Genomic DNA, 23,526 nt, shown 5'->3' on the forward strand with positions numbered 1-23,526 from the left:
AGACCAAAGGAACAGAACACAGGTCTCGGAGGCAACACAACATATCTACAACCATCTGATCTTTGACAAACCAGACAAAAACAAGCAATGGGGAAAGGATTCCCTGTTCAATAAACGGTGTTGGGAAAGCTGGACCCCTTCCTGACACCTTACACTAAAATTAACTCCAGATGGATTAACGACTTAAATATAAGACCTAACACCCTAAAAACCCTAGAAGAAAATCTAGGCAAAACCATTCAGGACATAGGTGTAGGCAAGGACTTCATGACCAAAACACCAAAAGCACTGACAACAAAAGCCACAATAGACAAATGGGACCTAATCAAACTCCATAGCTTCTGCACAGCAAAAGAAACAGTCATTAGAGTGAATCGGCAACCAACAGAATGGGAAAAAATTTTTGCAGTTTACCCATCTGACAAATGGCTGATATCCAGAATTTACAAAGAACTAAAACAGATTTACAAGAAAAAAACAAACAAGCCCATTCAAAAGTGGGCAAAGGACATGAACTGACACTTTACAAAAGAAGACATACATGAGGCCAACAATCATATGAAAAAATGCTCATCATCACTGGTCATCAGAGAAATGCAAATCAAAACAACATTGAGATACCATCTCACGCCAGTTAGAATGGCGATCATTAAAAAATCTGGAGACAACAGATGCTGGAGAGGATGTGGAGAAATAGGAACACTTTTGCACTGTTGGTGGGAGTGTAAATTAGTTCAACCATTGTGGAAGTCAGTGTGGCGATTCCTCAAGGACCTAGAAATGGAAATTCCATTTGACCCAGTAATCCCATTACTGGGTATATATCCAAAGGATTACAAATCGTTCTACTATAAGGACACGTGCACACGAATGTTCATTGCAGCACTGTTTACAATAGCAAAGACCTGGAACCAACCCAAATGCCCATCGATGATAGACTGGACAGGGAAAATGTGGCACATATACACTATGGAATATTATGCAGTCATCAAAAACGATGAGTTTGTGTCCTTTGTAGGGACATGGATGAACCTGGAAACCATCATTCTCAGCAAACTGACAGAAGAGCAGAAGATCAAACACCGCATGTTCTCACTCATAGGCGGGTGTTGAACAATGAGAACACATGGACACAGGGAGGGGAGCGCTACACACTGGGGTCAGTTGGGGGGACATAGGGGAGGGACGGTGGGGCGTGGGGAGCTGGGGAGAGATAGCAAGGGGAGAGATGCCAGATGTAGGTGATGGGGAGGAAGGCAGCAAATCACACTGCCACATGTGTACCTATGCAACAATTTTGCATGTTCTTCACATGTAACCCAAAACCTAAAATGCAATAAAATAAATGGGGAAAAAATAAATAAATAAATAAATAAAATGATAATGATGTATTATAACATAAAAAAGAATGCTCTGCACTATGTTTATAACCTCTATATATTTTTAAATGTCAATAATTGAAAAATACATAACCAAATGTTCTACATACTTGTACAGTCTTCAAGATTATCATAGTTGATTATGACTGACATATAGTTAATTCCAACAAGATAGGACCCATGTACAATGTATCACCACTCTATCTCCAACGCCTGTAATGTTTCCTGGAATATACAAGGTATTCAATAAATGCTTCCGACCAAAAAAATCAACGCAAAAATTATCAAGTAGGTGAATCTGAAATAAATAAGCTAATTGCAAAAAAAAAAAAAAAAAAAAAAAAAAAAAGATTTGGGTGGGGACACAGAGCCAAACCCTATAAATGGGTATTCCCTTTTCTCTGCATCCTTGCCAGCATTCATTAGCTTTCATCTTTTTAATAATAGTGACTTTAGGCCATACTGCCCAAAGAAATTTATAGATTCAATGTTATTCCTATCAAACTATCAACAGCATTCTTAACAGAACTAGAAGAAACTATTTTACAATTCATATGGAATCAAAACAGAATCTGAATAGCCAAGGCAATCCTAAGCAACAGAACAAAGTTGGAGGCATCACGTTATCCAACTTCAAACTTTACTACATGGCTAAAGTGATCAAAACAGCATGGTACTGGTACAAAAACAGACAGACACATAGACCAATAGAACAGAATAGAGGTTCCAGAAATAATGTGCACACTAACAACCATCTAATCTTCAACAAAGCTAACAAAAACAAGCAATGGGAAAAGGACTTCCTACTCAATACATAGTGCTGGGATAACTGGCTAGCCATATGCAGAAGACTGAAACTGGAACCCTTCCTTATACCATATTTAAAAATCAACTCAAGATGTATTAAACACTTAAATGTAAAACCCCAAACCATAAAAACACTGGAATATAACCTAGGAATACCATTCTGGCAAAGACATGACAAGACATCCAAAGCAATCGCAACAAAAGAAAAAGTGACAAATGAGTTTCAGTTAACCTCAGGACCCTATGTAGAACAACAACAAAAAAAAAAACTATCAACAGGGTGAATAAATAACCTATAGAATGGGAGAAGATATTTGCAAACTATGCATCTGATGAAGGTCTAATATCCAGTATCTATAAGAAACTTAAACAAATTTACAAGAAAAAAATATTAAAAAGTGGGCAAAGAACATAAACAGACACTTCTCAAAAGAAGATTTTCATCCATGCAGCCAACGAGCATAAGTAAAAAAGCTCAGTGTCACTGATTGTTAGAGAAATGCAAATCAAAACCACATGAGATATCATCTCACACCAGTCAGAATGGCAACAGTTGAAAAGTCAAAAAATAACAGATGCTACAAGCTACAGAGAAAAAGGGACATTTCTACACTGCTGGTGGGAATCCAAATTACTGCAACCACTATGAAAGACAATGTGTCAATTCCTCAAAGAAATAAAACACAACTATCATTTGACTCAACAATCCAATTACTGAGTATATACCCAAGAGAATATAAATTTTTCTAACATGAAGACACATGTATGTGTATGTTCACTGCAGCACTACTCACAATAGCAAAGACATCAAATCAGCCTAAATGCCCATCAACAGGAGACTGGATAAAGAAAGTGTGGTACACATGCACCATGAAATACTAGGTAGCCATCAAAAAAAAAGATATCATGCCCTTTGCAGGAACAATTGATGGAGCTAGAGGCCATCATCCTTAGCAAACTAACACAAGAACAGAAAACCAAATACCACATGTTCCCACTTATAAGTGGAAGCTAAATAATGAGAACAAATTGAACTTAAAAGGGGAACAACAGACACTGGGCCCTACTTGAGGAAGGTGGGAGGAAAGAGAGGATTAGAAAAAAATAATTACTGGGTACTGTGCTTAGTACCTGGGTAATGAACTAATAGGTATACAAAATCCCCATGACATGAGTTTACCTATATAACAAACCTGCACATGTACCGATGAACCTAAAATAAAAGTTAAAAAGACAATAGCCATTTTAATTGGGATGAGATCATATCTCATAGCAAAACCTGTGAGATACAGTGAAAGAAGTACTAAAAAGAAAGTTTATACTTATAAGTGCCTATATCAAAAAACTAAAAAAATTTCAAATCAGCAACCTAATGATGCCTCTTAAAGAACTAGAAAAGAGCAAGCCAAACCCAAAATTAGTAGAATAATAAAAATCAGAGCAGAAATAAATAAAATAGAAATAAAAGATACAAAAGATCAATAAAAAAGTTGGTTTCTTGAAAAGATAAACAAAATCAGAAAACCTTTAGCCAGACCAAGAAAAAGAGAAGACCCAATTAAATAAAATTAGAGATGAAAAAGGAGACATTACAAACCAATACCTCAGAAATTCGGAGAATCATTATAGGCTACTATGATAAATTATATGCCAAAAAATTAGTAAATCTAGCAGAAATTGATAAATTCCTAGACACATGCAACCTATCAAGATTGAACCATGAAGAAATCTAAAATCAGAACAGACCAATACAAGTAATGAGAAGCTGTAAGTAAAATGTCTGCCAGCAAAGAAAACTCTGAGATCCAATGACATCGCTGTGGACTTTTACCAATAATTTAAAGAAGAACTAATACCAGTTCTACTCAAGCTATCTTGAAAATAGAGGAGCAGGGAATATTTCCAAACTCATTCTATGTGGCCAGTATTGCCCTGATACCAAAAACAATGACTCATCAAAAGAAAGAAAACTACAGGCCAATATCTCTGGTGAATATTGATATAAAAGTCCTCAACAAAATGCTAGCAAACCAAATTCAACAACACATTAAAAATATCATTTATTATTACTAAATGGGATTTATCCCAGGGATGCAAGGATGATTCAACACACACAAATCAATCAATGTGATACATCCTATCAACAGAATGAAGGGGAAAATCTATATGATCATTTCAATTGATGCTGAAAACACATTTGATATAATTCTACATTCCTTCATGATAAAACTCTCAAAAAAACTGAGGATAGAAGGAACACACTCAACACAATAAAAGCCATATACGACAGACCGACAGTTAGTATCACACTGAATAAGGAAAAAGCAAAAGCCTTTCCTCTAAGAACTGGAACATGATAAAGGATGCCCGCTTTCAACACTGTGCCAGAAGTCCTATCTAGCACAATCAGACTACAGAAAGAAATAAAGAGCATCCAAATTGGAAAGAAAGAAATCAAATTATCCTTGTTTACAGATGATATGATCTTATATTTGGAAACACCTAAAGACTCCACCCAAGACCTATTAAAACTGATAAATTCAGTAAAGTTCCAAGATACGATATCAACACACAAAAATCTGTAGCACTCCTATATGCCAACAGCAAACAATCTGAAAAAGAAATTAAAAAGTAGTCCCATTTACAATAACTGCAAATAAGATTAAATACATAGGAATTAACTTGACCAAAGAAGTAAAAGATCTCTACAATAAAAATAAAACGTTGATGAAAGTAATAGAAGAGAACACAAAAAAAATGGAAATATCTTCCACATCCATGGATTGGAAGAATTAATGAGGTTAAAATGTTCACAGAACCCAAAGCAATCTACAGATTCAATGCAATCCCTACCAAAATACCAGTGACATTCTTCACAGAAACAAACAAACAAAAAAATCCTAAAATTTATGTGGAATCACTAAAGACCCCAATTAGCCAAAGCTATCCTGAGCAAAAAGAACAAAACTGGAGGAATTATATTACCTGACTTCAAATTATACTTACTACAGAGATACAGTAGCCAAAACAGCATGGTGCTGACATAAAAACAGACACATAGACAAATGGAATAGAAGAGAGAACCTAGATATAACTCCATCCATCTACAGTGAACTCATTTTCAACAAAAGTGCCTTAATATACATTGAGGAAAGGACAGTCTCTTCAATAAATAATGCCAGGAAAACTGAATATCCATATGCGGAAGAATAAAACTAGAACCCTATCTTTCAACAAATACAAGAATCAAATCAACATGAATTACAGACTTAAAACTAAGACCTTGGACTATGAAACTACTAAAAGAAAACATTGGGAAAACTCTCCAGGACATTGGACTGGGCAAAGATTTCTGGAATAATACCCCATAAGCACAGGCAACCAAAGCAAAAATGGACACATGGGATCACATCAAGTTCAAAAGCTTTTGCAAAGCAAAGAAAACAATCAAAAAATGAAGAGACAACCCACAAAACGGGAGAAAATATTTGCAAACCATCCGACAAGAGCTTAATAACCAGAATATAGGCCAGGTGCGGTGGCTCAAGCCTGTAATCCCAGCACTTTGGGAGGCTGAGGCGGGCGGATCACAAGATCAAGAGATCGAGATCATCCTGGCCAACATGGGGAAACCTCGTCTATACTAAAAATACAAAAATTAGCTGGGCACGGTGGCGTGCGCCTGTAGTCCCAGCTACTCGGGAGGCTGAGGCAGGAGAATTGCTTGAACCCAGGAGGCAGAGTTTGCAGTGAGCCGAGATTATGTCACTGCACTCCAGCTTGGCACCTGGTGACAGAGTGAGACTCTGTCTCAAAATAAATAAAAAAATAAATAAATAACCAGAATATATAAGGAGTTCAATATCTCAACAGGAAAAAGTCTAATAATTCAATTAAAATGAGCAAAAGATCTGAATAGACATTTCTCAAAATAAGACATACAAATGGCAAACAGACATAGGAAAAGGTGCTCAACATCAATGATTGTCAGAGAAATGCAAATCAAAGCTACAATGAGATATCATCTCACCTCATTAAAATAACATTTTTTTCCCCAAAAGATAGACAACAATAAATGCTAGCGAGGATGTGGAGAAAAAAGAATCATCATACACTATTAGTGGGAATGTAAATTAGTACAACCACCATGATGAACAGTTTGGAAGTTCCTCAATAAGCTAAAAATAGAACTATCATATGATCCAACAATCCAACTGCTAGATATATACCCCAAAGAAAGGAAATTAGTATATCAAAGAGGTATCTGTACTCCCATATTTATTGCTACACTATTCACAGTAACCAAGTCCCTGAAGCAACCTAAGTATCCAGATGAACAGATTAATGGATAAAGAAAATGCGGTACATGTACACAATGGGGTACTATTCAGCCATCGAAAAAGAATGAGATCCTGTCATTTGCACCATGGCTGGAACTAGAGGTCATTATGTGAAGTAAAATAAGCCAGGCACAGAAAGGCAAACTTTGAATGTTCTCACTTATTTGTGGGAGCTAAAAACTTAAACAATTGAACTCATAGAGAGTAGAGTAATGGTTACCAGGGGCCAAGATGGGTAGTGGGTGGGAATGAGTGAGTGCCGATGGTAAACAGGGACAAAATCATAGAATCAGTAAGATCCAGATTTTATAGCACTACAGGATGACGGTAGTCCACAATTTATTATACATTTTAAAATAAATAAAAATGTATAATTGCATTGGAACACAAAGAAAGGGTAAATGTCTGAGGTGATGAATACCTTATTTTCCCTGATTACAATTCATTGTATTCCTGTATCAAAATATGTACCCCATAAATACACACACCTAATATGTACCCACAAAAATTAAAATTAAAAAAAAAAAAGAAAAACCATCAGCTTGTGAACTTATGATTTGCATAAATTTATGTATCTTTACTGGCTTCCAGATCAGAGCACAACCAAGACTTACTATAGCTACTAAAAGAATGTGTAAGTCAAAAGGTGCATCCCTGGTTGGCTGTTCAGGGATGGAAGCAAACACTGGCAATTCCCTTCTGAATACCGGACTTACTTTTAGCCTCATGCTCTTACTGGGAAAAATGTAGATATAGATATGTTAAGTGTAAGTTAGCTCTTCCCCACCCCATCACCTGGCTCCTATGCCACCAAAGCCAATTATTTTTCCCTCTATACCAACCTAGATCTAGAAATCAGACTTGGCTTCAGGTTTGTTCTATCCTACATATGTACACACACACACACACACATACTCCTTTCATAGTCACCAGATGTGAGGCTTAGAACTTCTGCAGGCATCGTGGAAACTTCAGAATAAGAATGAATGAGAATAAGAATGAGGATTTCAGTAAAACGGCAATCTCTTGCATCTTCTTTCTCTGACACACTGATATAAACCCTTCCATTATGTAGTCCCTACCTGTACTCTTTCCTGCCTACTGGCTCATTCCTTCTGGATGTCCCTCCCCACTCTACCCTCTAGGAACCAAAACTATCATTCTCTTATATTCTGTTCTATCAAGCCTCAGGAAGTTCTGAGACGCCAAGAATCGGAATTGGGAAGGAAGGTTACAGTAGAGGTGACATGATATATGTCTTTGAGTCCTTAGCATGGCATTCAAGGGTCCTCATAATCTTACTCTTGCTAACCTCATTAAAATCATCGCCCTACACCTTTCCCATTCACATTTAACACATGTATTTGTAGCTCCCCTTCACCCACACACCATTCTATTTCCAATCTTTGAGCCACTGCTCATACATTTCTTTTGTCTGAATTACCCCCACATCCCTTAAACCATCTGCTTATCCATTTACACATAAATGAAGTGCCACCTCTTCCAGAAAGTCTTTCTTTACCATAACATTTACAACACTCTAATAAAATTATCTCTTTATGTGTTTGTCTCTCCCAGTAGATTGCAAGAGCTTGCAGGGCAGAGCTATTTCTCTGATTTTCCTCTCTAAGCCTCACTCTACTGTAGATGTTTAATAAATATCTGCTTACTGTACAGTGTCAATGAAATAGAATAGAAGGGGCAACCATTTTGAGGGAAAGGAACAAGGGGAGTAGAGTATGTGTGATCTAGAATCACACATACCTGGATTTGAATCTCTGCTGCCAACTTCACAGCAGAGGGGCTTGACCAAGCTCATATGTCCTCCTCCACGTAGTGAATTGACTCATGGTGCACTTATGAGTCAGTAAGTGGGAGAGAGAAACACATGACTCCAGGGTCAGATTGCCTGGTTCACTTCAGCTTCGCTACTAACTTCTAGTATGACCATAAGAAATTTTCTGACCCTCTCTGTACCTCAGTTCTCTCATTTGAAAAATAAGCTCCATAATAATTCATCTCTCTTAGAGCGTCTGGAAGAATTAAATTGAGATGAAACTGGTCACAACTACATAGGCATCAAGAGGAGGGGGGAAAAAAGAGAGAAAGAAGAAGAAAAAAAATTGGGATGAAACCTGATAGAATAGCACTATACAAACGTTAGACGGTCATTAAAGTTAGCAATTATTATTACAGAAAATAGAGATAATACTACTTATTTCAAAGGTGCTACAAGAATATATAGTGGATGAGTAAATGATAGTTGTTACAATTAATTGTATACATCAAATAAAGAACATTTATGTATTTTTACAAAGAAACTAAGTAGAGTGTAGCTGAGGTAGGAAAAATAAATTCTGAGAATTAAAATATCATTCTAAAACTCTATTTAAAACAAAAATCTCAGGCTGGACATGGTGGCTCACACCTGTAATCCCTCCTCTGGGAGGCCAAGGCACGCAGATCACCTGAGGTCAGGAGTTCAAGACCAGCCTGGCCAACATGGCGAAACCATCTCTCTGCTAAAAGTACAAAAAGTAGCCCAGCATGCTGGGGGGTTCCTGTAATCCCAGCTACTTGGGAGGCTGACACACGAGCATCACCTGAATCCAGAAGGTGGAGGTTGCAATGAGCCAAGATGGCACCACTGCACTCCAGCCTGGGTGACAGAGTAAGACTCCGCCTCAAAAAAAAAAAAAAAAAAAAAAATCTCGCCCAATCCTGGTGAATTTTCAGCTTCACTAAAGAGAAAAAAAAAAACAAAAGGGGATTTAACATTATATACTAACACATGTAGTGTTATGTCAGTGTTATGAAAATGACATAGGCTTTGGAGTCAGATAAGACAAACCTGCACTCCAATCCTGGTCCTATCACTTAAGTCATTGTTTCCAATAAAGTGTCAGTATTTGGGATCTTTCCTTGGAAGATGTCTTCCAATAAGTTACTTCACTGTATTCAGCAATTATTTTTTTTTTTAACAATTCCAAGGCAAGCAGTGCCTGGAACTGGTGGCTGAGATTAAAAACTAATGACATTGTCACTAAGAGTGAGCTCAAGGTAATGCAAACCGCATGAGACACTGGGACCAGACAGATCTGGGGTTGAAAATGGTTTCCACCTCTGTCTTGCTGTGAGACCTTGGGCAAGTTACATAACCTCTCTGGCTCTCAGACAACTCTTCTGTAAATTGGGATAATAACAGTATCTACTTCGCAATCACATCCTCTGAGAGGAGCCTATGCTAATCCTACCCACCTACCTCTGGCTGTGGTTAAAGGGTCTTAGTCTGTGTTCCTAGAGCCCACTGTTCTTGTTATTTTACAGATGAAAGGCATAGATGTCATTATGGGTTACATTGAAAGAACAAAGAATGTGAACCCAAAGATTAGTGGAATTGTCAAAAACAGATGAGTCCTACACTCACAATGAGACAGCTCTCTCAAGTTTCCTGTTTCTTCTTTGACCATTCATCCCCAGTCCATCTCAGTCTGCAGCTTTTCTCTTTGTGTCTCAATATGCATTCTCCTTATACTCCTAAAAGACTTCTAATTCTTCACTTTAAGCCCTTTCATGTAATTTTTCTGTGTGTATGGTTACCACACAAGACTGTGAGACGCTTGAGGAAAAGGATGAAGTTATGTTGGCTTTTATCCATCCAGCAACTAGAACACTTCCTGAATCTTGGCATAAAAACTAAAAATAAATCCAATGAAAACTGAAAACTTATTGAAAAAAAATTTAGAAATATGTATATATATTATATATATACACACATATATATAATATATCCAGTTCCTTTCTGCTGCATTATTTCAAATAAATTCTTGCATTTACTCTCTGCTGTATTTAGGATATATTATTCCCTTTTTTAAAGTATAAGATTACTGGGAACCAGAGAACTTCGGAGCCATTTCCATGGTTACAGGGCCGGTATGTAACAGAATGAGCTGGAAACTCTGGGTATGTAATGTCAGTGCACACAAGGACGACAGCATAGGCAATATCCAGGTATGGTGGACAATGTAAAAATATCTCTTGGAAAAGGAGCTGCAAATATATTTTACCAACATGTTATACCAGTAAAGCTCTCATTTTAAAATAAAGGGAAGGGTCTCGTAGAGTCATTTTCAACAAGTGACCAATTTTGGTAATACAAACAAAGCAGCAGCCCAGTAAGTTCTTAGAACCGGAAACTCCCCTCCCCCGCAAACACCCACCTGAGCCGCCCACGCTGCAGGGCCACGATTGGGCCGGATTTACGTTCAGGGCTGAGGATGCCATGGGCAGAGTAGGAAAGAGAACCGCCACCCAACCATGCAGCAAAGAGCAACCCAGGGATCGTTCCTCCGCTTGCTCCTCTCCCCCACCCGTGCCATACCTTCTGCGCAGCCACCTCGGTCACCTGGCGCCAGGGGCGCTCCGCAGCCTGCTGTCCAAGCCGGGGTCAGGAAGCTAGCGGTAGCAAAGAGCACCACCGAAAAGAAGCTAGCAGGCTAGCGAGGCCGGCTCCAAAGACCCACAGCTATACGCGCCGCTCCGAACTCGCGGGCCCGCGGCGTCCACCAATAAGATGAACCTGGGCGCGCAGTGTCTGAGGCTCAGCTGCTAGGGCGCCGCCAAGGTCCTGCTGGACGCCGTCTGGTAGCTGGGCCTCGTTTATTGTACTTGGGGCTGCCGCTGAGGCGCGGTTCAATTTGAAGTCTGAGCCCCTACAGGCCCGTGAATCCTGGATTACAACTGCAGTTTGTGCCAGAAGTAGCAGCACCTACACTCCACTTAGCAACCTCCGGCTTCACGCTCCTCCAGGGCACAGAAAGCATGAAAGCATTATCACCGACCCAACACACACCGGCGCTGAAGTTTCCGTAGGAGGTGTGGGTTGAAGAGTTGCCACACAGCTGTCTCTGACGCCAGGTGTACGGCGTCACTCCTCACTGCCTGGACAAGGGAACATTTTCCTAAAGGTAAAGCCCATGAACATGTAGAGGACCCCTTACTGTCATGCTAGTCCACATTCAGCCCGAAGCTATTCAGGAAATTTACCATTTAAGTGACTTCTTAGATCGGTCTTTCAGAGTAATGGCTTACCCTGCAACCTCAATTCTCCGATAAGTTTTTTATTTAAGCCATTGATTCAGTTTGTTCAGCTTTTTCTTGTTAGAAGAAGGAGGTGGGGTGACAATTTCCAGCTTCTTCACAATGAAAGAGCTGAAACCAAAAGTCTCACTTGTGACCATTTTGCAATATACTACAATCAGTATAAGCCCTGTGATTTAGAAATATGGTAAATGCCTGAGAAACAGAAAAAAAAAGTTGAAAGAAGTTTTCTCAGGGAGCCAGAGCAGAAGTGGGGGCGAATATGGATTTAGAATCAAATGATTTCTGGTTTCATTAAAGGCTACTATTATTCTTTAAGAACTTTTAAGGTCATGTATGTATGTTATTTTGAGAAAATTAAAGAATAAGTGATGCATTTTATGTAGAAATAATCTGTAGAAATTCTACATAGAAAAATACATAGAAATATCAAGCTTAATTTCAAGATTAAATAAATGCTCAAAAATACATACAATTCCTAAAACAGTTATTACCACTTACTGTTAATGTTAGTTGTGACTGTTTGTAAATTAACATGCACATTTTACTTTTGATCCAGATGTTACTGTTTGAACATTAATTGGCTTAAGTAATAATTTTTAAATTGCACTTCGCAAAATTTAGAGGAAACAATGCAAGGGAAGGGACTATATTCCCAGTTCCCAGATGAAGACACTAAAGCTCAAAAGATTAGGTAAATTGCTGAAACTCAGACACTAAGTGGTGGAACTGGTAGTCTCACAAATCCATCTGATGTTATGTATACCTTCTCCCTCTACACATTTTTGAATAGCTATGCCTTTATCAGAAAAATGGTGTTACTGTTCCACTAGGATTGGGAACCAAAATTACTGATAAAAGCACAAGGAGAGTTGAATACAATCTTTCAATTCTTTTGAGGAATCACAGATCCCTAAGCCAACAAAAAAGTGATTTAGAGTCTGCAAGCAAAGACAGAAATCTTCCAAATTTGTTTAATGAAGGAAGTCTAAACTCTGATTCCAAAACCTGGCAGAGATAGTCCACCACACACAAAGAAAGATGTGGATCTCTCTCACTTATTAACTTACATTTAATTTTTAATTAATAAAGTTTAAGTCCATAAAATTCAACTGTATATACAAATCTATCACATCCTGGTAGTTTCCTAGTCATGAGAACATGGTGTAATACTAGGAAATATTTTAATTAACCCATTATAAGTCAAAGGAGAAAAAATCCTATCATCTGAGGTACTGAACAAAGAACTCAATAAATTCAATCAAACTGATGCACTCTGCAGTCATTCTAAGTTCTTGCCTACTAAAATCCTCAGCTACTACACATCCACAATCCCTTCTATGAAACTGTTGGGACCAAATGGTTCAGAATTCGTCTCCCATACATACATAATATCCACGTCAAGGCCTGTAGTAATATTGTGGAATCTAATGCAATGATAGTTTTGCAGTGAAACATACCAATATTCACTCCAAGATCTAAAAATTACAAATATCATCTCATCAGTTCAAATCAGGTTTTATGGACAAATTAGTCAGGAAAAGTATGTTTTTCAAAGCACTTTGGACGTTAGACTTGCCCATAAGGGATTGTGAGTCAGTCATATTTCTGTCAACTCTTCTTGCCTTTCATACAATTTTTTTCTTTCTGTTATCTTTTTTATCATTTAAATACAACATTTAAATAGAATATTGTGTAAATCATATAGGATAACAAATTGATGATGTTTTACAAAGTGAACCCTTGCATGTAATAACAGTGAGACCAAAATATAGAACATTACTGGCACCCCAGAAACCTGTGTTATGTCCATACCTAGTCATTACCCCTGAAAGTCAAGCACTGTTCTGACCTATGTCACTATAGAATAGTTTTGCCCGCTTTTTTTACTTTACACAAACAGAATTATAAATTATGTACATTTTATGCCTGGTTTCTTTTGCTCAATATGAATGCTTTTGAGATCTGTACATTTTGTTGCATGTAGGGAAATTTGCTTGTTTCATTCCTGAATAGTATTCCATTGTATGAATATACCACCATTTATTCATTCAACTGTTGATATATATTTAGATTGTTTCTAGTTTGTGACTATTTCCAATAATGCCACCGTGAACATCCTTATCATGTCTTTTGGAATACAGGTTTATGTATCTCTGTTGGATATATACTTGTGCGGTAAGCAGAATTATAAGATGATCTCCAATGACTCCTGTCTTGGTATAATCTCTTTCCATTGGGTGTGGGTAGAACCTGTAAATATTTTGAGATCTCACTTTTATGATTATATTACTTCATATGGCAAAAAGGATCTTACAGATGTAATTAAGGTCACAAATCAATTGCCCTTAAAGTGGGTGAGCAAGACCTACCTAATTAGGTGAACACTTACAAGGGCCCAGGTTTTTGCTGAGAGATTTGAAACATGAGAGAGCATTTGGAGGGGCCACATGACAAGGAACTGCAGGTGTCCTCTAGGCGATGAGTTGCTGCCCCCTATTGACAGCCAGCAAACCAGTGGAGGGGCCTCAGTCCTACAGCTACAGGGCACTGGACTCAGCTGGCAACATAGATGGGTCTGCAAGGGCTTCTTCCCCAGAGACTCCAGAAAGGAACACAGGAAGTCCAAGAGCATCTCATCCTGTGAGATCTTGAGCGGGGAAAGCAGTCACACAGTGCACAGAACTCTGACCTACACAACTGTGAGCTAATAAATGAGTGTTGGTGCAAGCTGCTAAGGCTGTAGCAATGTGTTTCACACCAATAGAAACCACTATAGATTTTGATATCTGGATGTGAGGTGTAGTCACTGTAAATGCCTTAAAATGTGGATGTGGCTTTGGAACGGGATAGCAAGCAAAGGCTAGAGGAATTTTGAGATGCATGGTAGGGAAAGCCTAAATTGCCTTGGACAGCTGTTAGTAGAAGTCAGCTGGATATCCAAACTGTTTTGGGACTCCTCTTTTCTGCCTTCCATCCCCTCCATATAAAACAGAATGTTTATAGATGTTATCCTATGCCCGTCCCATTATTGTATGTGGTGGTGTTGGGGGAAGATAACTTGTCACTTTAGTGCTGATGGTCCGAAGTTGGAGAGGGATTTTTGCCCTAGGAGTTTTACTGGATAGGATCATACCCAGGAATCTCATCTGTTAATGATTCAGATGATGAGATTCAGATGAGCTTTGGAATTGAGCTGATGCTGTAATACAAAGAAATTTGGAGACTGTGGGATGGATTTGATGTATTTTGTATGTGGGAAAGACTGGATCACTGAGAGCCAGAGGGCAGGCTGAGGCAGGCAGAATTCTAAGATGGCCTCTAATGATCTCTGATCTACATGAACTTCTTCTGTTGAGTGTAAGAATGGCCTGTGAATATGATGAGATACCACTCCCTTGATTATGTTACACTATATGGGGAAAGATCTTGCAGATGAATTATGCTCCCAAATCAGTGAACCTCAAAATAAGGAGGTTGGCCGGTGTGGGCCAGACCTAAGTAAGTGAGCCCTTAAGACGGCCTGAACCCTTCCTGGAAGATTAGAAGTGTGAGGAGGAATATGTAGAGCTCTATGTGGCAAAGAACTGCATGAGGCCTCTAGCAGCTAAAAATGGAACTGAAATCTGCCAGTTACCTGAATGAGTTTGGAAATATATTCCTCCTCAGTCCCCAGAAAGAAACACAGACTGACTGACAGATAGCACAGGCTGATTTCACTCTGTGAGACCTGAACAGAGTACCAAGCCATACCATGCATGGCACTGTAAACCTGTAGAACTGGGAGCTTAAATAAATGCACAATGTTTAAATAAAAAAATAAAGCCATTAAATTTGTGATGATTGGTTATGCAGGTACAGAAAAGTAACACAGATGGAATTGCTGGGTTATAGAAAATGCATAAATTCAGCTTTAATAGGTACTGCCAAGCAGTTTTCCAAGGGTACTAATTTACACTCCTACTGGCAGTTAGAGTTTCAGTTCCTTTATACCCTCCCCAGCTCCTCATATTGATAGTCATTCTGGCTATTCTGATAGATGTTTGCTGATGTCGTCTTGCGATTTTAACTTACATATCCATGGTGACTTATTTTGGGCAGTCTTTTGTCAGTTTAATATCCTATTTTGTGAAGTACCTGTTGAAATATTGTGCCAGTGTTGAATTGCATTTACTTTTATTCTTTATTCTGTACATGAAACGTTTTCTGAATGTGTGTGTGCATGAGTGTTTAGCTGTAGTTAATATTTTCCTTTATCATTAGCGGTTTTTCTGTTGTTTCAGATATAATTTACCCCAAGGTCATCTAGATATGCTTATATATTATTTTATAGAAGCTATATCTTCTGGAATTGATTTTTGTGTATGGCATAAGTTGGGAGCCAAAGTTATTTTTGCTACATGGCTGTATATCCAATTTGTCCAGTTCCACTTACTTAAATGATTAACTTTCTCCCTGAGCACTGTATTGGTATCTTTGTTGTAAATGAGGTGACCATACTTGTGTGTATGTTTGTGGACTCTTTTCTTGTCCTATTGGTCTATTTATCTATATTTACCTAAACATATATATATTTATTCCTGCATAACAAAATATTCTTGTACACAAATCATATTAATTATTATGGCTTTTCTGACTGAAAGTTCTTCAAATTTCTTCTTCTGGATGGCTTTGGCTGTTCTTAGATCTTTGATATCCATACATATTTTAGAATCAGTTTGTTGATTTCCATTTTCAAACAATCTGTTGAGATTTTGATTTGCATTGCATTGAATACATAGATTATTTGGATGAGAATTTTCTCTGATTTAATTTTCATAAAATTAGACTAATCTACAAACATGACATATCTCTGATTAATGTAGGGCTTCTTTATTTAAGAAATGTCATGTTGATTTCTGGACAAATGTCTTATGAATTTTTTATTAGATTTGTTCCTAGGTATTTGATATTTTCTGATGCTATAGGAAATGGCATTTTTAAAATTTTATAATTTTTACTGCTAATATGTGGAAATACAATTCCATTGTGTAATATTGACCTTATGTCCAGTGATTATACCAAATCATTTATTAATTCTAATATTTGAGATATATTCTTTAATTTTTTAATATAAAAAACATGTTGTATCTTTTATTTTTTGAAGAGCTGAGAAACCTTTCCCCGCAAACCCTAAAACACAAGCATCCATATCTTATTTACTGCAAGTGGGAAATGCCTATTACCAAACCAGTCACCAGAGTGGTAGTGAGATTACTATGACCTGGTTAGTTAACCACACTACTCTTTATATATCAGCTATACTGTGTTATAAATCAGTTTTTCTTTATTTTAAACAAATACATAAATATTTAGAAATTAATGATTGTATTAGAAATTTGAACATCTCTGATAGATTATTGTGGAATATTTCTCCATCTAAATGAGCTGAAATTACAGACCTTAAATTTTGTAAATTCTTAGCAATCATGCCAGGCCTGGTGGCTCATGCCGATAATCCCAGAACTTTGGGAGGCCAAGGCAGACAGATCACTTGAGCTCAGGAGTTCATTTCTGAGTTATCTAAATCTGTACTGCAAGGTTTGCCAAACTTCACACAATTGGCATTTTGGACCACATAATTCTGCGTTGTTGGAGGCTCGCCTGTGCATTGAAGGGGTTGAGCAGCATCCCTGATGCCTGTATACTAAACGCCAGTAGAACTCCTCCTCCTAATTATGGCACTCTTCAGACATTTTCAAATTTCCCCTGGGGGGAAAGTGCCCCTGGCTGAGAACAACAACTGTACTATGATGAACAAAATTTTAATAACTAGGTAAATGTAAAAATAGATAGATGTAAATAGTACATACAGTGCATCATGGTTTTCTTTTTTTTAATCTCATAGCCATTTTCCTATGGCATTAAAAACTTTTCAAAAACATCCTGTAAAATCTATGTAAGTTTATTCTATAGGCATCTAGCATCCTACTGGAAATTGAGGTTGTTGCAGATTTTTAAAAATAACGGTTGCTATAATAATCACCTTTGAGCATATAACGCTGTGAACATATATGAGTATTTTTTTTTTTAGAATTCATGCCTGGAGAGGAATTATGCATTTCATTTAAACTTTTTATATGTGTCATCATATTATCAAATTTTCATCTTGGAAGGTGCTATGAATTTATAATTCTATCTGGTAGAGCTTGTTTTCTTACAATAGCTTAAAACCTGATTAAATGTAATTGTTTTCAGGAATATAATAGCTGTATATTCTTAGAACAAGAGTGATATATGCTCATTGAAATCATTCAGAAGATGAAGTATGACAAGAATGAAAAATCACCCTTTCAGATTTTTTTAATGAGCACATAGATACATATACACTTTTAAATGGAACAGAGGCAAAAAGAAAGGAGAGAGTATTGAAGACAATAGAGTTAAAAAGAGGGGCTTCTTTACAGTTTGAGATCTTAGAAGATAGCAAAAAAAAAATAAGTAGAAGACATATATATATATATATATATTCTTTTAAAGAGAGCAAGGGTAGATGGGGAACATTTTAATTATTACTAAGTCAGGGACCATGACTAAGGCCCACAGAGATTCAAGAAAGGAGGAAAACTCTCAGTAAACTGAAATGATTCCCAAGAGGAAAACCGGATCTGTAAAAGTAGTGAAAGTTGAACTACAGAACAAAGGAAATAGCCATAAGTGGGGTTCATACCCCAAAATTACTAGGACTATACATGGAATAGTGGTTAACATGGTCATAACAGAATCACTGATTCTCACCATCTTCCCGATCTTTCCAACTGAACAAGTTTTCCCTGTTTTGGTAAGTGGCACCACCATCCATAAAAATATAGGATTCATCATTTACTGCTGTCCTCTCATGATCTCACAGCCATTCAAGTTTCAGTTGAAGTCCCAGACATCAAGGAACACAGATAATCCATTCCCACTATCTACTGTCTGAATTCTAGCTGTACAAAATCCCTGGGAATGATAAAATGGATGTTGTTTCACGACACTGAATTGTGGAATAATGATGAGCAGACATTCTGTTCATTTTTCTTCTTCACTTACATCCATCCTGTATTTTATCAAGATTTCAGTTTCCATATTCCATTCTTATTCAATTCCCATTTCATTCTTTACAAACTGTATTCTGTATTTCATTCCAAATCTCATTCTATTCTTTTCTGGTATTTAAAAATCTATGCTGCATATTTCATAGTTCAATTATTCTAGACCATTGCACACTTTGTTCCATTCTATATTCCTTCTAATTTTGATTTCCTTTTTTTAAATATTTTATTTCATATTGTACTTCATTCCTTTTCTCATATATTTTTCTTTTATTCCATATGACATTAGATATTTGTTTCCATTTGCTGTTCATTCCATTTTCCCATTAAATTTCCAATATTCCATTCCACATCCTGTTCAAACCCATGTTCTACTCCCCATTTTATTCCAGTTTCCATTGCAGTCTCCATTTCATCCCATCCTATATACCATTTCAAATCCATTTTCCATCCTACAGTATTTAACACTCCAAATACCATTCCATTCTGGTTTTGAGTTGCATTTCAGCCCAGTTGTTCACCAATTCCATTAAATATCCGATTTTATTCTGCTAAAAATATTATAACAGTGACATCCAGGAGACTGGTTTGCCAATATTTTAAATCAAAGAATAACAAATGTGGCTGGGCACTATGGCTCATGCCTGTAATCCCAGCATTGGGAGGCCAAGGTGGGCGGATCACCTGAGGTCAGGAGTTTGAGAGCAGCCTGGCCAACATGATGAAACCCTGCCTCTACTAAAAATACAAAAACATTAGCCAGGAATGGTGGCATGCGCCTGTAGTCCCAGCTAATCCAGAGGCTGAAGCAGGAGAATTACTTGAACCTGGGAGGCGGAGGTTGCAGTGATCCAAGATCGCGCCGCTGCACTCCAGCCTGGGAGACAGAGCCAGACCCCATATCAAAAATAAATAAATAGATAAATAAATAAATAAGTACAAATGTGCATAGACTTGTACCAAGAATTTTCTCTTCTGGGAATTTATCTACAATGACACATTTAAGGATATGAACAATTTTTAACGAGATAGACGTATCTCACAATGATGTAAGATGCTGGAAACTACACAAATGGTGGCCAATATGGGAATGTTTGAAAATGTAAGCCTCTATAAATGGAGTATTTTGTGATTTAAAGTGGTCTTGTAGAAATTTGTTTACTGACATAGAAAGTGTACTTTCTGGAACCCAAAGCTGGTTACAACACAGTACCGATGGAGACACTATTCCATTTCATACAATAAACAATTTTTAAAAACTATGAAATATATATGTATGGCCTTTCTACCAACATCTAAGTAAAAATTTCCAGCATTTGTCCATTGGTGCGTGAGGACTTGGGAACAGTTTTCCTACATTTGCTTTTCTGTTTTGAGGACTGAACATGTCCCCTTTTGTAATAAATAATGACTAAAAATTAGTATCCAAATATTAAACTCAAAGTCTGTACATCACAGCATATTTATATTAATAGGAACTAGAGACCACGCCAAATAAATTAATGTGTGTTCATTAGCGGATTACTACACAGCCCCTACAAATATTTAAGGACGGTATTACCCTTTACCTTAGGCAATCCCAAACAGTGCCTCGGGGGACAAGGCAGGGAGAAGCATCTGACTGTTAAGTTCTAAATCCCCCTCTGGTGTGTGGGACCTGAGGGAAGCAGCCGTGCTGAACATCCAGAGCCAAGATGGTGTGGGCCCCTCCCTCTTCTCGCCTTCAGGCCTCGGTGAAACCCTGAAACCCACCAGACCCCACGTAGGGTCATCTAGATGTCTGGAGGAGTTCCAGAGTGATCCCTCGGGCGTCATCCATGAGCCCATTGTCCTGACCGGGTGCGAGGAGGGACACCTGGCTAGGAGATAAAACCTGCCGGCCAATGTGGCATTTCTTTCAAATGACCATTTAAGCCTCAGCCACGATTTGGAGTGACTCAAATCATTCACATATAAAACACACACACACACACACACACACACACACACGTCTTAGGGGACCCGTGTGAGGAGAGGAGATTCACACACACACACACACACACACACACACACGTCTTAGGGGACCCGTGTGAGGAGAGGAGATTCACACTATTGACCCAGCGGCCAGGGTCGAAGGGTCGATCCCCGAGGGCTGGAGCACACACACCGGGGTGAATACAGGTGCCTGGCTCCGGGTTGCAAGGCTCGGAGTTGGATGGCTCTGGGGAAGAGAGAAGAGTCATGTGACATTTAGCTCACCATTCAGAGGCAAGCACTGGCCGGGCTCCACCCACCTTCTTGCTATACCAGCTCGCACTCTCCTCCGGCAGCAGTAGCAGCCGCGCTCGTCGCTCTCTGAGGGAGAACTTGGCATTACGGTCACCCAGTCCAACATGGAGACGGAGCAGAAGCACCAGCGGGACAAGGTGCCGGGAATACCAAACAAGGAAGCCGCCCCTGCCTCTGGGGATGCCTGCAGGACCGGGAATCAAGATCCTGCTGCCTCCATTCCCACGGTCTCCAGCGACGCGTCTCCCTCGGGCTGCGCCGCCCTGAGCAGCAGCAGAGCCGGTTCTACCGCTGCCGCCATTTTCATTGCCGATGAGAACCCGGGGCTGCCCATCATGGCTCCTGTTTCGGCGGAAAGGCATTCTGACCTCCAGGCCTGCTGCAGTCTTCACGAAGACCTTGGATGTGAGGTGCCTGAGGGGGGCAGCCAGGCTGCTGTGGGGCCACCCCCGAAGGCCACGGGCCACGCCGAGCACCCAGCCGGGACCAAGAGCCCTTGGAACAACCGTCGTAGGAAGCAGCCCTGCCGAGACCAGGGTGCCTGGGCTCAGAAGCCTCCAGGGCGTTGTCTGTTTCCTAGGCTTTTGCCGCCGTCTTCTCCAGGGTCCCAGCCCAGCAGCCGTCGCCGTTCCCAGGCTTCTACCTCGAGTCAGGCAACCCAGCCAGGCCCTGCACTCCTAAGCCATGCCTCTGAGGCAAGGCCTGCTAGCCAAAGTCTCATCGCCCTGCCAGCTTCTGCTCGCCACAGATATGCATCTGCTCCAGGACCTGTCTTCCGACGCTGCACCGCCCCGCCAGGCCTTCCTTTTCCACCATTTGCCATTCATCTAGATCCTGCTCGTCTAAGCCCTGAATCTGCGCCAGACCCCGCTCGTCTAAGCCCTGAATCTGCGCCAGACCCCGCTCGTCTAAGTCCTGAATCTGCGCCAGACCCCGCTCGCGGAGGCCGTGCATCTGCGCCAGGCCCCGCTCGCCGAGGCCGTGCATCTGCGCCAGGCCCCGCTCGCCGAGGCCGTGCATCTGCGCCAGGCGCCGCTTCGCGAGGCCGTGCATCTGCGCCAGGCGCCGCTTCGCGAGGCCGTGCATCTGCGCCAGGCGCCGCTCGCCGAGGCCCTGCATCTGCGCCAGGCCCGGCTCCGCGAGGCCGTGCATCTGCGCCAGGCCCTGATCACCGCAGCCACGCTTTCCGCAGAGTTGCTTCCGGGTCAGGCCCTGCCCTCCGAGGCCGCACATCCGGGCCAAGCCCTCCGCGCCAATGCCGTGGCCATCCGCCAGGCCGTGCCCTTCGCAGCCACACAGCAAGGTCAACCCCTGCTCGTCGCAGCACCAGCATGACGCCAGGCACTGGCCTCCGGAGCCGTTCCACCCAGCGAAGATCAGTCCTTCTCAGCCGCCGTTCTCTATCTGGGCCAGCTGATGAGAATCCTTCCTGTGGGGCTGGCTTACGAAGGCTTGCCTTTCAGAGCAGCTCAGGCTCTCCTGATCCCGAGATGCCAAGCCGTCCTTCCGCACCTGTTTGGCATGCAGTCCGAATGCGTGCCTCCTCACCCTCACCCCCTGGGAGGTACTTCATTCCCATCCCTCAGCAGTGGGATGAGAGCTCCTCCTCCTCATCCTCCTCCCCAAGTAGGTCTCCTGGCACAAGTCCTTCCTCCTCCCCAACTAAGATTTCTGGGCAGAGTTCCTCTTCCTCTTCCCCTGAGTTTTTGGGCCTGAGATCTATCTCCACTCCTAGCCCTGCTAGCCTTAGGCGTGCCTTGATGCCTGAGCTTTATGCTCCAAGCCCTGTCCCTCCAGAAGAGCAGGCAGAAATAGAGAGCACAGCTCATCCCCCACCACTACCTGAGCTGTGACCTTCTGTGAGCATCCTCTAAGACTCACAGAAGGAATCAGCATCTACTTACTTTGTGAATGGGCTGCCTGCCCTGTAGTTACCTGCGAGGTCTCCCAAAGTTCTAGCTGTTAACCAACATTCTGCTTAGTTTTGAAGCCTCCCCTCCCCATGACTCCACCACCTAGCACTTAACCTGCTGTTGGCCTTTGATTCTGGCCCACCTTCTTCCTCAAGAGTTTGCTTTTGCCCTTGAGCTGAGACTTCTGTTTTCCAAGTTGCTTTCTGTTATGAACTGTTTTAATTAGTAAAGTGTTGATTTTGTTTTAAAAATGTAGAGGTGTGTTTTTTTATTGCGGTTCAAAAAATCGTTAATCCTATATCCTATTTAGAGGATTAAAGAAAATTGTTAACATACTAGCTTATCCTTTGGGTAAGAGAAGAGATAAAATACTGCTCTAGCAATAATTTATTCCCACTGATTGAAATGGGGATATGTGCAGAAAGTTCTTTCTTAGGCTCTATATACCCTCTTAGCAGAGGTGATTAGCAACTTGGGCAAGAAAAGGGGGCAGGGTTTAACCCAAGGTGATTGGAGAAAAGGAGGGGTGATGGAGACATCCAGGGTCAGGAAAGAAGCAGGGCATGATGAAGTGTGGGGTGAGAGGGAGGGGAAGATAACCCAGATGGAAGTAGGGAAGCTGGGAGGAAGATCCAGGATCAGGAAA

General features: G+C 40.2%; 1 protein-coding gene and 1 long non-coding RNA gene across 2 annotated transcripts in view; one reads left to right on the forward strand and one right to left on the reverse strand.

Moving 5' to 3' along the window:
* The window catches only part of LOC116544567, a 62,038-nt gene extending 50,672 nt beyond the window's left edge, over positions 1-11,366 (reverse strand). Inside the window, exons 1-2 of the long non-coding RNA XR_004265950.1 lie at positions 10,908-11,366; positions 7,457-7,495 (exon numbers count right to left, since the gene is read on the reverse strand). This is a non-coding gene — a long non-coding RNA (uncharacterized LOC116544567). The remainder of the gene's footprint in view (positions 1-7,456; positions 7,496-10,907) is intronic.
* Positions 11,367-15,475: 4,109 nt separating this feature from the next.
* On the forward strand, positions 15,476-23,119 carry EZHIP (EZH inhibitory protein). Its single transcript, XM_032271019.1, has 4 exons — positions 15,476-15,481; positions 21,015-21,846; positions 21,913-22,062; positions 22,243-23,119. Exons 1-4 carry the CDS (start codon positions 15,476-15,478, stop codon positions 22,818-22,820), a joined length of 1,566 nt encoding a protein of 521 aa, XP_032126910.1. The 3' UTR covers positions 22,821-23,119.
* The last annotated feature ends 407 nt before the right edge of the window (positions 23,120-23,526 follow it).

The sequence above is a fragment of the Sapajus apella genome, unplaced genomic scaffold (genome assembly GCF_009761245.1).
Source record: "Sapajus apella isolate SASKATOON/1434 unplaced genomic scaffold, GSC_monkey_1.0 scaffold221, whole genome shotgun sequence".
NCBI classification, from domain to species: domain Eukaryota; kingdom Metazoa; phylum Chordata; class Mammalia; order Primates; family Cebidae; genus Sapajus; species Sapajus apella.

Excerpts from the sequence above, each read along its gene's own strand:
- EZHIP (XM_032271019.1), top strand. Across the intron at positions 21,847-21,912 it reads GCCAGACCCCGCTCGTCTAA|GCCGTGCATCTGCGCCAGGC; the intron begins GCCCTGAATCTG and ends CCGCTCGCGGAG. Across the intron at positions 22,063-22,242 it reads AGGCCGTGCATCTGCGCCAG|GCCGTGCCCTTCGCAGCCAC; the intron begins GCGCCGCTCGCC and ends GCCATCCGCCAG.